General features: G+C 56.4%; 1 protein-coding gene across 7 annotated transcripts in view; it reads right to left on the bottom strand.

The window, feature by feature from the left end:
• AGRN (agrin) overlaps window positions 1-15,029 on the bottom strand; it is a 124,694-nt gene that overhangs the window by 43,009 nt on the left and 66,656 nt on the right. For all 7 annotated transcript variants that reach the window (XM_054849806.1, XM_054849807.1, XM_054849811.1 and 4 more), the window contains 2 exons: window positions 1,534-1,749; window positions 196-420 (listed from right to left, as the gene is read on the bottom strand). In XM_054849806.1, coding sequence (XP_054705781.1) covers window positions 196-420; window positions 1,534-1,749 — 441 coding nt within the window. The remainder of the gene's footprint in view (window positions 1-195; window positions 421-1,533; window positions 1,750-15,029) is intronic.

Here is a 15,029-nt window from a genome sequence, read left to right as displayed (position 1 = left end):
CTTGGTCTGAGTTTCAGAAGCTGTCACCACAGATCGACCTTTTTCTGCCCAGCTCGCATTTTTGAGCTGATGACAGCAGGCGTGCGGGCAAGTTTTTCTCCCCAACCCTCACCATTTCCCACCGGTCTGCCCTCGCTACTCCCGAGGCAGGAGGAAATGTTTTAAAGCAATACCCCGGGGGGGTAGGGGACTCACCACAGGCACCATCGAATTTCTTGAAAACGTTCTCCTGCTTGTCGCAGGCGTGTTTATTGAGGTCGCACTCGCTGCGGTAGTCTTTGCCGTCACTGCCACACACCGTGCTCTCGGGCACGCCGCTGCAGGACGACGGGCAGACGCACTTGGCCGACTGGCCGTCAGTGGAGCGGACGCACGTGCTGCCGAAGCTGCAGGTCACCTCTGCGCAGGGGTCCTTGGAGCCTGCGGGAGAGAGCAGGGGACACGGCGCAGGCGTGGTGAGCACGGCGTCCCGTGTTCCCGTGCCACGCTTGCTCTTCTCACGGGACAAATAAGCCTGACACACCACAACATCTACCTACACAACCCCAGTCCCTCCGAGTGCCCAGAAACGGATACGATGGCAACGGATGTCTTTCCCTCGGCTTCGGCGGATGCTGCAGCCAGTGCCACGTACCCGGTCCCGCAGCAGCGAGCTCAGCCACCCCGACGCCCGCGGGGGCAGGCAGGACGGTGAGGCTGTAGGATCAGCCCCAAACCCACGGCACGCGAGGGAGCTCGCTCCCCAGCTGGCACGTCAGGCAGAACCCCTCCATTCTAAACCTCTTGGTCTCACTGCTGCAAGCTCCCTTCTCTGCACATGCTCTCAGAGCCTCTTGCTACAGCAAACGAGCAAAACGAGGGTCCTTAAGGCACCTCCTGCAAATCGTAATTAGAGGAAGAGCTCAAGGAGCAATTTCCTCACTGACAGGGAAGGGCCAAAATTTATTTGCCAGCTTTTTTTGCCTTTTTTCCCCTTTATTTGTCACTTTTTTATGATTATTATTTTAAATAAATCACCTGACACTCTCTCCCCTCTGACAAGAGCCCCAGCAGGAGTGCTGGGTGCAGATTTATTGCAAGCCAGAGCGCTGCGTGAGAGAAAGGTCAAGTTAATTTACTCTGAGATGAGGAGGCTGGGGTCTCATTTACACAGCTCCTTGCTCACAGCTGGTGAATGCCAGGCTGGGGAAGGGCTTTCATCAGCCCACCCAGCCTCCGCAGACGCCTGGTCCCTCCAACTTCTAGCCGTGGCGGACGTGCCCCGCTCTGGGTGTGCGCAGCAGGCAGAGCTGCCTCAGACAGGGCTGTTCCCCGCGCACCTCTTGAACGGGCTTTGGCCATCGTTTTGCCCGCTTATTCAATTCTGCCAATCACCAAGGCAGAGCTGGTCGTTCTCTCAGTGTCCCTTCCCATCAGACCTGTCCCCACCTCCCAGGACATCACCAGCGCCGCAGTGACGACAGGAGCTCGGGACATCTCCCTGGCCTCAGGCAGTCACCTCCTGAAAGCAGGAGAGCCTGCCCTGGCACTCACCGCACGGTCCTTTGCTGATGACTTTGATCCGCCTTTGCTGGTTGCACTGGGCCTTCTCCAGCTCACACTCGTTGCTGTAGGTGGAATAATCAGAGCCGCAGACAGGAGCCACCACGACGGGGCAAGCTGTCTTCTTGCAGACGCAGGAGGCCTGGGAAGGGTCGGTGGGGCTCCTCTCGCACACTGCCCCGAACCCGCACAGCATCCCTCGACACGCTGTGGGCACAGACACGCACAGACCGGTGAGCCGCGGCTGCTCCTCCGCGGAGAGGAGGGGTGCAGAGCGGCGCCCGTGCCTCCCCTCCCTGCCCTGGCAGAGCTGCTCGCACCGCCCAGGCTCGGGGACCGGGACTGCACGGGCAGGGCCAGCACGAGGAGGATGCTCTAGGCACAGCAAGGTCCTTTCCTGGCTTAGGGCAAGGACGTCACCGTCTCGGCACGCCGCCAGGAAGCAGGCGGTTAAGTCGGGTCCTTCTGCAGGGATGCCTAGGGTGCGTTTGGGGCGCAGGGGGGCTGAGCCAACCTTGCCAGAGCCACCCACCCCGAAGCCACGTGTCTGATCAAGGGTCAGCCCAGCACGGCACCCCCCTTTGCCCTCAGGCACCACGCTACCGTCCACGTTTGCTCCGTGGCAGCGTCTCACGAGTGACTGAGCCCTGCTGCCCTGTGAGAGCGGTCGGGCAAGGCAGGAGACGTGCTAGGCACCTTCACCCCACGCGAGGACAGGGAGGGAAGAGGCTTGGGTACAGCATGGTCCAAAAGGAGCTAACAAACCCACGGTTATTCCTCCTGCCTCCTCCGTGCCTCTTCTCACTCCAGGCTGCCCGTTGGGTTTATTGCCAGCGTGAACTGGAGAAAGAAAGGTCTGTCACCAGCTCTGCACCACGGCAGGGAGGTCAGGGCCTTACTCGTTAGCAGGGAGGTGCCTCCAACCCCACCGCAGGCACAGAAGAGCATCCCCAGGGCTCCAGAAAACACTTGCTCTGCCCAGGGCCCCTCTGCTGAAGCCTTTGCGAGTCCTCCACAACACAATGTGTTTTCTCTAACCAGCAAGAGAAAGGAAAGTCAAGGAACGGAGAAGAAAAGATCCTCACCTGTCCCAGCGCGGGACAGATCGTCCCACACGCACACACTGCTTTATTCCTTGCCGTTTATGCAAAGCAGCCGAATCACGTGGCTGCTGTCTCTCTAAAGGAGATGCGCGAATCTCTTTATCACATCCACTAATCAGAGCAGCCAGCACAGACCAGTTCAGCATCTGAATTGCTAATGCGGTAGGAAACGTAATTCTTTGGTTGGAGGAAGGAAGGGAGAGGACAGGTATCTCCAGACCCAGTGGTCTGCAGGTGAGGCAGTGAGCGCAAGAGATACCAGAGCTTTCTGCCCAGCCGTTACTGCCACGGGCACAGCCCTATACTCACAACACGCACCGCTGGGCACATATGTACGTACAGGCGTGCACCGCACACCCGCTGCACCACCCTGCGTGCACAGCCGCTGCGCCAAGTGCAGCCCCTGCCCCGGCACCCACGCGCAGCGGGGACGCACCTCCTGCCACCCCCGGGCACACCTTACCGCCCCGCGCTCTCCTACGCGCCCAGCAGACGTTAGGAACGGAGACTGACCTACATAACGAGAGAAAGAGAAATCATAAAAGGCAAAATAAAATGCTCGACAGCGGCTCATTTACACTTCAATTCCCGGGCGTTTGCCTTTGACTGCCTTGAGATTTGGAGCTCATATGCACAGCAACAATGCACCGCTAAGAGACTAATATCATCAAATAAAAAAGAACTCTCTTTCTCTCCTGCCCAATATCTAAAAGTAATTCATCATTTTTATGAAGCGCTCTCGATAGTCTCTCCTGCTCTTTCCATTGCTGCTCTTTCTCTCTCTCTCTTTTTTTTTTTTTTTAAATGCAGATGAGCCTGTTGAGCTCAGCGATTAGAGGGTGCCGCGGAGGTGCGCAAGTGAGGCATGTGAAATGCAGGACAAGCAGGAATCCATCCCGTCCCCCCGCCCCAAGGCGCAGGTCTGTGGAGCAGAAGCGTAACCTCGCAGTGCACAATGAGCTGCAAGGGAGGCAGAGATGGGGCTGTCCTGGAGATCAGACCTACCGAAGGGAAGGGAGCTGGCATGCGGCATGCAGAGCCAGCTTGGAGCGGCGTTCAAGCAGGCGGGTGCTCAAAGGCGAGAAGTGCCTGTCTGAAGGCACCTACTCGCCGTCAGGACACGCTGGTTCAGCAGCACACTTCCAGATAGGGAAACCAAGGTGGGAAGCGTGTCCAAGGTTTCAAAGTAGGTGTCAGCGACAGCTCTCTCCTTCCTTGAGCTCTTCTGTTCTTGTCTTTTGCCTCCGAGTACGGGAAAGGAGCCTCACACATCCACGGCGAGGGCTTCCAAAGTGAATGGCCAACCCAGGCGTGGTCCCACCCAAACCGGGGAAGTTTTTGGTGGGACCCAACGCAGGGCAGCACCGAGCACTTCACAAACCCCGTCCTAAGACACTTGTTGCTATTTTCGGGTGGATTTCCTTCCCACCTGCCTCATGCAACAACGACAATTTTCCCTTCGGTCCGCTGCCTTTCATTTCTCTTTCCAGGCTCCGCAGCAGCCAGCCTGCGAACCCGGCAGGAAAATCTTTCAGCGCTGGACAGGACTTCTTCAGAAGTTAAAACGCTGCTGATGGTTTTGACTCTTCTTCGAAGAAACTCTTAAAATTCAGATTTGGAGCCAAACTGGGTCTTGCCACATTTTAAGTGATCCTCCGTGTAATTGTTTTGACCACATATATTTAAGAAACTCCTAATCTGAAGTGATAAAAGCAATGGTAAATGAGAAAAAGGCCACAAAGTATTATAAAGTCAATTGGGTCAGGCGACATAAAGAAAACTGATATTTTATCAGAATTGAAGTTTCAGTCTATCCTTGTCCCAGAACCATATTTCATAAAGACATTAGGGACATAATAGGCCAATACGTGAGCAAGAGAGATGACATAAAGGGTATTTATTTATCTTCTGTTCCGCATCAACCAAATGTTGTAGAAACGAGCTTTTACAGCACCGGCGTTTGACAGACACCTTCCCACTCCCTGCCAACAAGCTCCATCCCCGGGAGGGAACCTTGCACACCGCGGTGCCTCGGGGCTCATCCCAACTCAAGGGGACGGACCGGCTGCCCCACGGATGCCCGGGCAGGATGGGGAGCGGGGCTACGGCAGGCTGCAACCCCCCAAACACCGTGCTTCGGTCCTGCCTGCAGACGAGGACCCAGCTTCGCCGAGTCTCAGTGATCAGGCCGAGAAGCAGACAAAGAGAGAAAGAAAAATGCTTCAAACTAGAAACAAATTGTGACAAGCAAATTGGTTGTTTAAGTTTCTTTCACTTCTAATCATTGCTGGTGCTGCTGGTGAAGAAGCCTATTTGTTCGCAGCAGATGATTTTGAAAACTCACTCATCCAATGCTGGGATGCAGTTGGATGATGCAAACTCAGAACACCGACGAGAATAAAACAAAATGCCTACATTCCCCTGCCAGACCCAGGAGATGAAACAGGTTTATTATGCCTGCTAAGATGGCTCAACCCAACAAGCTCTGCAAAGGATGACATTCAGAGGGAGCTTCCTTCTTCCCCAACATCTCTTTCTATCTCTAATTTTACCTGGGAGGATTTAAGAAGTGTAACCATCACTGACGCGGAAGGAATAAAAGTTGCGAAATTAGAAGTAAAAAAAAGAGACTATCAGCCCAGTTCCAGGGTACTCAGCCCTGACCAAGCCCTCACATCCCGTTCCCCGTGCAGAGCCACCACAGACACTGCTGCTTTCTGCCCAGAGCCAGCAAAGCGCTTCTAAGTGAGGCACAAAGCGCTCTTCTCCTAATGCCTGTACACCACAGCTCAAATAAACTCCAGGCAGCAGATAAAGTGTACAGAAGTGCAAGGACCTCTTAAATTTGATTCCCGACAGCGCTGGTGAAGACCATGCTATCCAAAGCACCCACAGGCAAGGAGCTGCAGACAGCTTTTTATTCCCAGCGCCGCTGCTACTTCAGGTGCCCAGGGGCTGAGCCCTGCTCTGCTGGGCATCAGGCTGGGATACAGAGGGACCAGCCTTACCTTCACACTCCCCAGCTTGAGATGAGACTGAGCAGACAGGAGTGCTGAGACGGTGCTCGCCAGCATGGCAAGGAGACCATCTGCTTGCCCGCCCGACTGGGACAAGCACCGGGGCTCTGGTCTAGTGACATCTGTACAGCATCACCAGGATAGCAACCATACGTTTTCCTACCGGAGCCTTCTGCATCACCCTACAGACGTGCCAGGGCAGGGCTTGGTTGAGGCCAAGCCCCAAGCCTGCCTTATCTATAGCAACACTGCAGCTGGAGGCTTCTGAGCCAGCTAGGATGGACACGTCTGCAGGGTGGACACTGGAAGGCAGTGGTGAACCAGAGCCAGCCTGAGCTTGCAACAGATGGAGCCCTCGCTCGGCATGTCGGAGGCTGCAGCCTATCGTGCATGTTCCCCCGGTCGCAGAGGGGAGGTGGGATCTCTCAGCACTTGTTCAAGACTGTGCTTCAAAACTGTACAAAGCGCACGGCAAGGCTGTGCAGCAAGGTCAGAGAGCAGACCGGATCTAAAGCGAAGCATGGCTCTGGTTAAATCATCCTAGCGCTGCAGAGACGAGGCGCAGCAAGGCGTTTGGCAAACAATGAGAGCAGCACTTGTCTGGAGCAGAAAAAAGCTAGAGCTAGGAGCTGACCTTTCCCAAACCTCCTGAGCCACTGAAGATGAGGGAGAGAAACAGCTAAAGTGAGGTATCCATACAACACTTGAGCAAGCTGTAGAGAACAAAAGGGAGGGCTTGGGCTCATTGTAACCACGCTGAATACCAGCCAAGCCTCTCCATGTCTCTTAGCAGCACTGGAGCAGAAACAGGATAATAAATAACAATAACAACAACACTAACAACAACAATAATAAAAAAGTGCACTTGCTGGAGAGGAGAGGAAAAGCCAAAGGTGTGCTACAAATAATTCATGGTAACGTGCTTCCCACCATAACTGAGTCAGCATGACTCCATGGGCAGACGGAGCACTCTCCTCTCCCTCAGAAGCCCCAGGCTGAGCCTGCAAAAGCAAGAAAGGCGTTTAGAAGAGATCACGGGTAGGGGAAAGACCTGACTGGGTTCAGATCCTCGGCTCCAGCTCAGATATACTATGCTCTGAGGCTCTACCTTGCATCCTGCAGCAACCGCCTGGTTGAGGGTAAAGAGCACAAAGGAACGCTAACGAGGATTTCTTGTTCTCTGGCTAATTGGGGAAGGTGAGGGGCACACCAAAGCACGCTGACCTCTGCTCCGAACAGCCCAGAGCAGAGGAAGGTCAGGGCAGCGCCGCAGCCTGGAGAACAGCGGCTGCATTCTCCCAACAAGCAAGGGGAGAACGTCGGGCAGCTCCCACCCTGCAACAGCTGGAGCCATGGCCGGGCTCTGCCGGCCAGCTGCCTTCTGCCCCCAGAGACGAGCAGATGGGGGGGTGACCTCGGGTGCCACTATGGTGTCCGTTTACTGCACGACAGCCTGCAGGGCAGACCTCGCCTGGCCCGGGGGCTCGCAGCGTGGGGTGGTCACAGAAAATGCTGGGGCGAGAGGGGACGGCTCCCCCGCCAAAAGGCAGAGGGGCAGGGGCACCAGCCAGGCAGAGCAACCCAGCAACAGAAGCCACCTATGGAAACACCTTCCCCAGCCGGCCAGTGATCCGAGGCCAGGGTGGGATGCCTGCATCGACGAACCACAGAGAAGAAAAAGGGGAAAGGAGAGTGAGAGTGATGACGACCTGAGAGGAGCCTCTGGGAGCCTCTCTGCACTGGCAGCTGAAACTGGGGTGGGAAGAGGGAGAGTCAGGGTTGCAGAGCGCTTCTTACTGCGGTCTGGGTGCAGAGCTGCTGGCATTCATCAGAACCAAGCCACTCCTGCAGAAAGAACGACTACCCATTGCACCAGGTGCAATGACACTGGTTCAGATCCAAGCCTCCCATCCTATCCGTGACACTTCCTCAGGCAGCCCCTAATTAGCACCAGGGAGCGAGCGGGATGCTTCATTACCAGGGAAGCCCCTGCCAAGGTTCAGCTCAGCATTTCCCCGAGCGGGCTGTGCGGGCACAGGTGGCTGGTACTCCATGAGTAGGTGCCAGGGCAGATGGCACCAGCTCCACCTCCTCGCATCCAACAGTGCCTGCAGATGCCCAAAACGGCTAGAAGGACAGATGAGAATAGGACAGCTCCGCTGTGGCTGACAGGAAGGGCCAGAGCCACCGCAAGAACGGCTAGGAGCTGCTGAGGCTCCTCGCACGCAGCTCTGCTCTGCAGAGAGACGTGGGATTTGGTGTCAGGCTGCAGGCAGCTCGAGAGAAGATTGTCACTGAAGGAAAGGCCCTGCTTGAGCTGAGCTCAAGAGACCGGGCAAAACGAAGATGCTGCACAGCACACGCACGTATACTGGCCCATCCCGCAGCACTCCTGGGCTGGAGCTGGCAAAACTATTCTGCTGAGTGAGAGCCCACAGCAACACGCGCATGCAAAGGACTCGCTCTGTACCTCGGCAACTCCCTCTCTCCCCACGCGCGCACAGGGTTGCAGTCCTCTCCATCCTAAAAAACGCAGCAGCCAAGGCTTCAGGATGCGCGCTGCCCTCCCCAGCCTGGAGCCAGCGCCCTCCACTTCTCTCCCAGCTGCCAGTTCTGGCCACGCTGCAGTTTGCACCAAGTGCTCCAGGTAGAACTCCTGGGCCAGCTTCTCAATCCATACCAGCCTTCTTCCAAGCCTCCTGGACCGGAGCAGTGAGGACAGGCAGCAGGGAGACGGCAGCCAGCTGCAGGCAGGGAGGGTGGAGAGCAGCTTCTGCTTCCAGCTTCAGAGTTTCCAGCTTCAACTCCCCATCCAGTTCTACACCTTGGCTCTCCCATTTACAAAAAAAAATGCAGATAATAATAATCACGAAGCCCCCAATGTCAGTAGGTAAATAGCTCAATATAAGTAGTAGGGATTAATAACAAGCTGGCTTTGTCAAGTGCTTTGAGATCTTGAGGTGAAGAGCTCTATCTAATAAGCCCCAAGCATTCACATTAAAATGTTTCTCCAGCTTAATAACAATAATCATAAATGTAATGTCAAAATCGCTCTTTTCCACTGTACAGAAAAGAAAAAAAAAAAATAAATGCTACTGGAGCAGCTTGCTGATTGCACCCTGCCAGGCCCTCTGCAGCATGTGCCTGCCTGCCCCGCATTCCCCGTCAGCACCCGGCCGTGCAGCCAGGACATCGAGAGGGGCTCTGGTGGGCACGGTTCCTCCCCCCAGAAACCTTCCTCTCAGTGGGAATTCTGCCAAGGGAGGAGGAGGAAGGTTCTGAACACCCACAGAGGAGGGGGACGCTGGGAAAACGTGCAGGTGATCCCTGGCAGCTCCCCCTCCCCAGCCAAGCCTGCCCGCTGAAGGCAGAACGTGCGTTTGCCAGCCTGGACCCGCTCCAGATCCCAGGGGAGTCCATCCCTTCTCCGAACGGGCCGAGATAAACAATCAGAAAAGCACAGCCGGAAACGTGATTGCAGCTCGTGGGTGGGAGATAGGAGGGTGGGATGTACCTGCTTTCATGGCTTAAAGTGTCTCCAGTGACGGGAAAGGGGTAGGAGAGAGGAAAGGCTAATAACACACACCGCTGTGCTCCGAACAGACGCAGCCACGGATCGCTGCAGCAAGGGCCGTAGGCAAGAGACTGAGAAAGACAAACACTTCCCAGCAGCACACCCGGGAAGGTTAACTCAACCCGCACCTCTGAGGACCTGCTGGTAGCTGAACCGCTGGCACCGGCTAGTCTTGTTTATAGGAAGAGCCTGAAATTAAAAAATGAGGATGCCCATGCTGAATGTGCAAGGTGGCTGCCTTCAATCTGATGCTATTGGATTAAAAACTTTTCCTCTCTGGAAAGCGGTGGGTGCTCCCCTGCTAAAGCTTCTAAACCAGGCTGGACTGGGGAATACAGAGTGGAGAGCAGCCCCAGGCTGGCTAGGCTGGGCAGCAGAAGGAAAAAGCTTTTCAATCCCTGATGCACGCTGATGGGCACTGAGCTGACGCGCACCTCTGCGTCCCACCCACCGTTGGTCCCCACTTAAGGATGGGGAGGTCACCAGTGGGTCACACTAATCGCTTGTCCCGTCCCAAATCCTGCGTCAGCGCAGTCACGGGTAAATATCCGTGTTGGAGAGGAGCAGCCTGGCGCCCACCGCCAGCTCCTCAGCCGGGACCAGAGGCACCAGCAAGGCAGCAGCAAAGGGCGAGGGCACGTGCACGATAAACCCCGGCGCCGAGGCCGAGCTCGCCTTCTGGAGAAGGGGCAAGGCCCCACCGCGACCACCGCAGCAGGCCTGCCCTGCCGCCATGCAGTACGTGAGGGCACACCACCGTGGCTCAAGTGGGGGGAACCGGCAAGGAGCAGGGCAGAGCTGCTTTTGGGGGGCTTCCCCATGCCAAAAGGGCAGAGGGAAACGCGAGGCCCGGGGACGGAGCCGTGCGCGTGTCAGGACAGCGAAGGCCGGCATTAATTCTGCATGAGCGCGAGGTGCCCGTTGCCATGGAGACCGGTTCGGCTAGACTCTCGCCTGTGCACATTTACTCCTCTTCCCCGGCCCACCCTCCCCGCCATCAATATTAATTGCATCAGCCAGGCCTTGCCCACCGAGGGAGAAGCAGCCGCCTGCCCTGCTCAAAGCCCCCGCTGCGGAGCTGGGAGAGCCGCGCGCGGCGGAGTCGGGGTGTCCACCCCACAGCCCTGGCCAAACGCCGCCGGGCGTCTCCTGCGCCACGCCGAGACCGGCACCGTCAGATGGCGTGTCATTAACACCACGCTGCTTAACTCGGGCACTTTTGCTTAGAGCCCCTACCCCTGGCACAGCCAGAGCAGCGTTAGGGGCATGCTAACCCGAGTCCTCGGGCCCCAGTTTTGCCCATTTTCACCCACTTCGTGCCCAGTCCCTGCCTACAACACGGGACAGTGACTTTGTGCAATGCCACCGAGGTGGATCTGGAAAGCTGCGGTTAGCCTCACCGAGCCAGGGGCAAACCTCGGCTAAAGGCACTGCCAGCACCCCTGCACGCAGCCCTGCAGGTACCAAAGGGGACGGGGCAGGCAGCACCCCTCCTCGCTCATCCGGATTGCGCACGTCTTTATCTCAGTGGTTTAGCCACGGAGCTGAGCTACACTGCAGCTGCAAATCTGCGGTCCCCAAGGCCACAAGAATCTCTCCAGAGCAACTCCCAACAACAATTGAAGTTTTCAAGCTGACGCTTTCTAAGGATGGAAGGTCCTTAAGAAGCTGAGAGAATGGTAGGCATCCACCATCCAGTCTGGGAGCCTCTGCGATGCTCTCAGCTCTCCAAGGACCTTGCTTGCACAGGTCTACACGACAGACCTCTGGGAAACCAGGCAGCTCCTCCTGAGACCACACTGCAGTAGTTCAGCACCCCCAAACATACTCTATGCCTCTGTGTCACACGAGGAGACAGCGAGGGGAAGTCCAGAACCGTGGTCATCACCAGCCACAATCTTTTAGAGCCCAGCTGCCTGAAAAAATAAAAACCCCTTCACTTCTAAAAGCCACCACAACTGAAATTCAATCTGCGAGCAGCAGCAGAGCAGTCAGCACTGCAGCCCAAGGCAGACAAAGGAGGAGCAGGAGGAGAGCTGACCACACGCTCTGTAACTGGGGGTCGGGAGGAATGGGCAAAAAAGGAAAAAAGTTGATCAGTTTTTAGATCTTAAAAGCGAAATCATGCGCTGGAGGCAGAGGGATGGTAGCGAGCAAGGCGAAGGCGGTGCCGGGGGTGGGCAGGGCAGGGTGGAGCAGGGAGGAGTTGAAAGCATCGTGTTCTTGGGTCTAAAACATCAAAGTCACTCTTGCAAATCAAACATCATCTTAAAAGACTCTCTCATTAATCTGTCACAAGTCCCCTGCGAGAGCAGCTCTGAGCAGACTGTCACGGCTCCTAATCACTGGAAGAATTCATCAGCCTCAGCAGCACGCTCCCGCTGCCCTGCCTGCACAGCCCAGCACACCCCGAGCCCCCTTGCCTCACCACAGAGCAAGCAGCCAAGAGCAAGAACCTGCCCTGAGGAGCCGCGCCGCAGCAAAACCCCCAAAGCTCAGCTCACAGAGTGTGCCCAGATGGGACGGGAGTCTGCACATAGCCCACACGAGGGAGGGAGGCAAAGGCAAGAAAAAAATACTTGGATTGTTTTAACCTGCTCCCACCTGCCTGCGGAGGCCACGCTCTGCAAAACCGAGTGTTTACAAATCAGGGAGATTACAGAGCTCAGCAAGGGAAGGAGGGCTGCAGCAGTCTCTGGACGCCTGGAGGGAAAGATGGCTCCTCCCCAGCCGCAGCAGGTCCAAAGCCGGCACTCAGCTGCACGGTCCACCAAGCCAGCACGCCGGCCCCAGGCTGCCGGGCACTACGCGAGGTCTACTCATGCTCTTTGCAAGGAGCTCAAACCCTGGGGGTCTCAGCCAGCTTCGCAGCCATCCTCTGCTCTGCCTCTGCACTTCATACAAAGTATTAAACGTAGTGATTGCACATCCCTAAGCCACAGGGGTCTGCGCTAAGCCTGGCCTCTCCTCGGCTGCGCTGTCTCCTGCCGCACACGAGCCCGCTCTGGGCTGCCCAGCCCACCGGCTTAGGCAGCAGCTCCACGCCAAGTGCCCCGACCAGGAGAGGAGGCATTCATCCTTGGTGACCCCGGAAGGCAGAGCACGTGTTAATGCAGGACGGACAGACTCCCACGCAGCCCCAGCCCTGCCGAAGGAGCCGGATCCCTGCTCTGGCAGAAGGTGCTCAGGACGCCTGCCTCGGCTGAGCACCGCCGGCACAGCTGGAGCACGCACGGCCGCACAACTACAGCCGCTCCTGTTCCTGGCAAACACCTTCCTGCCACCAAACCAGCAAGATTCCTTGTGTCACCATGACCTCAGGGCACGTTCCTACAAAAACAACGCTCACTTGGCAAGAAAGTCTCTGCCACAGCACAGGGCCAGGCAGTAGTTGCAGTTGGCTCACTTGGGAGCTGGTCGTGATGCACTAGCTCTCTCTGAAAGGTATCACGCACCGACTTCAGCATGACACAGCCAAGATAAAGAGAAGACAAAGCAAGACAAATGCTGTTCCTTTGTCACAACCCCAGAAGGGTAGTCTTGGGAGACATGAGGCAGAGATGTGAGGAGAGCGAGGCAAACTTGGCGACCTGCACCCTTAGCAAGGACCTGATACAGGGAAAATCAGGAATACCTTCGCAGTTCTCCCACCTACTCCTCCTCCGTCACTTAAGCCACGTAACATGAAAGTGCATAAATTGATCCCCAAGAGAAAGCTCAAACCTCACTGTAAATGGAGAAGAAAATGCTCTCAAGAGATCAAAAGTGGTGTCTAATAACTGCTGCTACCTTATCTACCGCTCAGCTTTTGAAGAGCTATGTTTAGCATCTCTCCTCTCTCCAGAGCAACCCTGAAGCAGTCTGAGCTGGTTCGGCTGAAGCACGCTGTGCTGCGGTGCTCGGGGTGCAGACCCCGGGCAGAGAAGCCATCGGTCCCACTGCGGCAGTGGGCAAGAAAGTCAGGCTGGGCTGTGGGGCGAGGGCGCGAGGACGAAGCTCCACAAGCAGACCCCAGTCCGGGCTCCCGACCTGTTGCCTCACTGCCATAGGGTGCAAATATGAGCAAGAAAAAAAATGAAGAGGAAGCCAAAGCCATAACCACAGGACCCCCTGGCCAGCTAGGGGACAGCCAGCTTCACCCTGGAGGCATGAATTGCCCAGGATCCTGGGGCAAACAGAAGAGCACCCCGGGTCACCCCCACACCCGAGGCGGTGGGTGCAAGCACCGTGCCGGCAGTGCAGGATGTCAGCGTTTCAGTCTGTGCTGCAATGAAGTCTTAGAGAAGGAGTAGGCACTGTGTAATTAAAAGTGAGCAGCTGCTGAGAAGCCTGCTACAAAAATTTCACCTTGCGCAGAGTGATTTTTTTCTGTTCCGTGATGTGTGACAAGACTTCCCGCCACGCTCCCGTGCTCTGAGTCCCTCCTCGCTCAGCAACGCCAGCCTCAGCCCAGCCGCTCGCCGGCTGACCCAGCCAGAGGCGCAGAAACACCGCCACCGCTCACGCTGCTGCAGCCGGCAGCACCTCGCGAGGCGTTGGGGCAGGGGGTGCAAACTGCTCCCCGCTCCCCACCACGCTTCTCCGCACGGCCTCGGCAAAGGAGTCGTTCCTTGTGTTGGGAATACCGATAGCACAATCAAGCAGGAGAGCATCCCCACTGAAAAACATGGCCCTGGGGCACATGTGCCTCCACGGAGCACCCCTACCCACACACGTCCGGGCTGCAAGGAGCACCGGCAAGGATTCATGTCAGCCCCGCTGCCCGTCAGCGTTTGGCAGGTGCGGAGCTGACACGGGTGGACACCACAGCCCGAGGCCGTAGGGAGATGGATTACCAGCGGAGTGGATCGCTTTCCCTGCTCCTGCTGCTGCAAGTCAGCTCCCGACATTTCAAACCGCACACGTGGGAGAGGGCTGGGGCCGGGAAAAGCACGGGTGAGAAAGGAAAAGAGCGTAGGGTGGTCAGAAAAGACAAAGGGCTGCAAAATGCATCTGTGGACAGACAAAAAAAGATGGGTCTGCAACACCTTCCCGTTCTACTAACTGAGATCAGCCCTGCCACGAAGCTGCGTGAATTCATTTTGCAGCATCCAAGTCTTACGTTGGCTTGTGTCAAAAAAGAAATAGGCTGGGATTAGCAGCCAAAGCCAGCAGGGTGTTCCAGTACCGCCGCGCACAAAGGGAACAAAATTGACAAGCTCGTGTTTTATTTTAAGTTATATTTTCATGGCTCTCTTCCCAGGGCAGTCAGTCAAGTGTCCCCTCCCCTGTCCCCTGAGCAGGCGCAGAGCTGTCCAGAGAGTCACCTGGCTCCTTTGAGGAACCAAAAGCCCATGGCTGCCTCCCAGTATTCCCTCCAACAGGGACTGGAGAAGGAAGGGCTCAGCATGAATTCGGCAGCAGGAGGAAGGTACGGACAGCACACACATCGCCAAGGTGCGGGCCAGGCCCAGCCTTCTCCCGTCCAACGCACGGCGAGGTTTAACTTCAGGGCTGCTGTGGGCAGCACACATAACCAGGCAGGGCAGGCAAGGGGAGGTCAGCACCTTACGGGACTTCTGAGCCCAGGGTGATTATTTCCACCTCACTACATCAGCACCAATAGGTCACTAGCCAGAAGAAGCTGTTCATCAGAATTATGGTATGTTAATTAAAAACCAATCAAATCAAAGAAAGGAGCATCTTCTCCTGATGAAGCATCAAACAGGAGGAGCAAGACCAGGACCTCCAATACCCTCCAGCTCTCACTGCTCAGCACAGCCAAGGTAACACTCGCCCTGCCCAAACTCATCG

The sequence above is a fragment of the Grus americana genome, chromosome 21 (genome assembly GCF_028858705.1).
Source record: "Grus americana isolate bGruAme1 chromosome 21, bGruAme1.mat, whole genome shotgun sequence".
Taxonomy (NCBI): domain Eukaryota; kingdom Metazoa; phylum Chordata; class Aves; order Gruiformes; family Gruidae; genus Grus; species Grus americana.
This window is presented reverse-complemented; position numbering and strand designations above follow the sequence as displayed.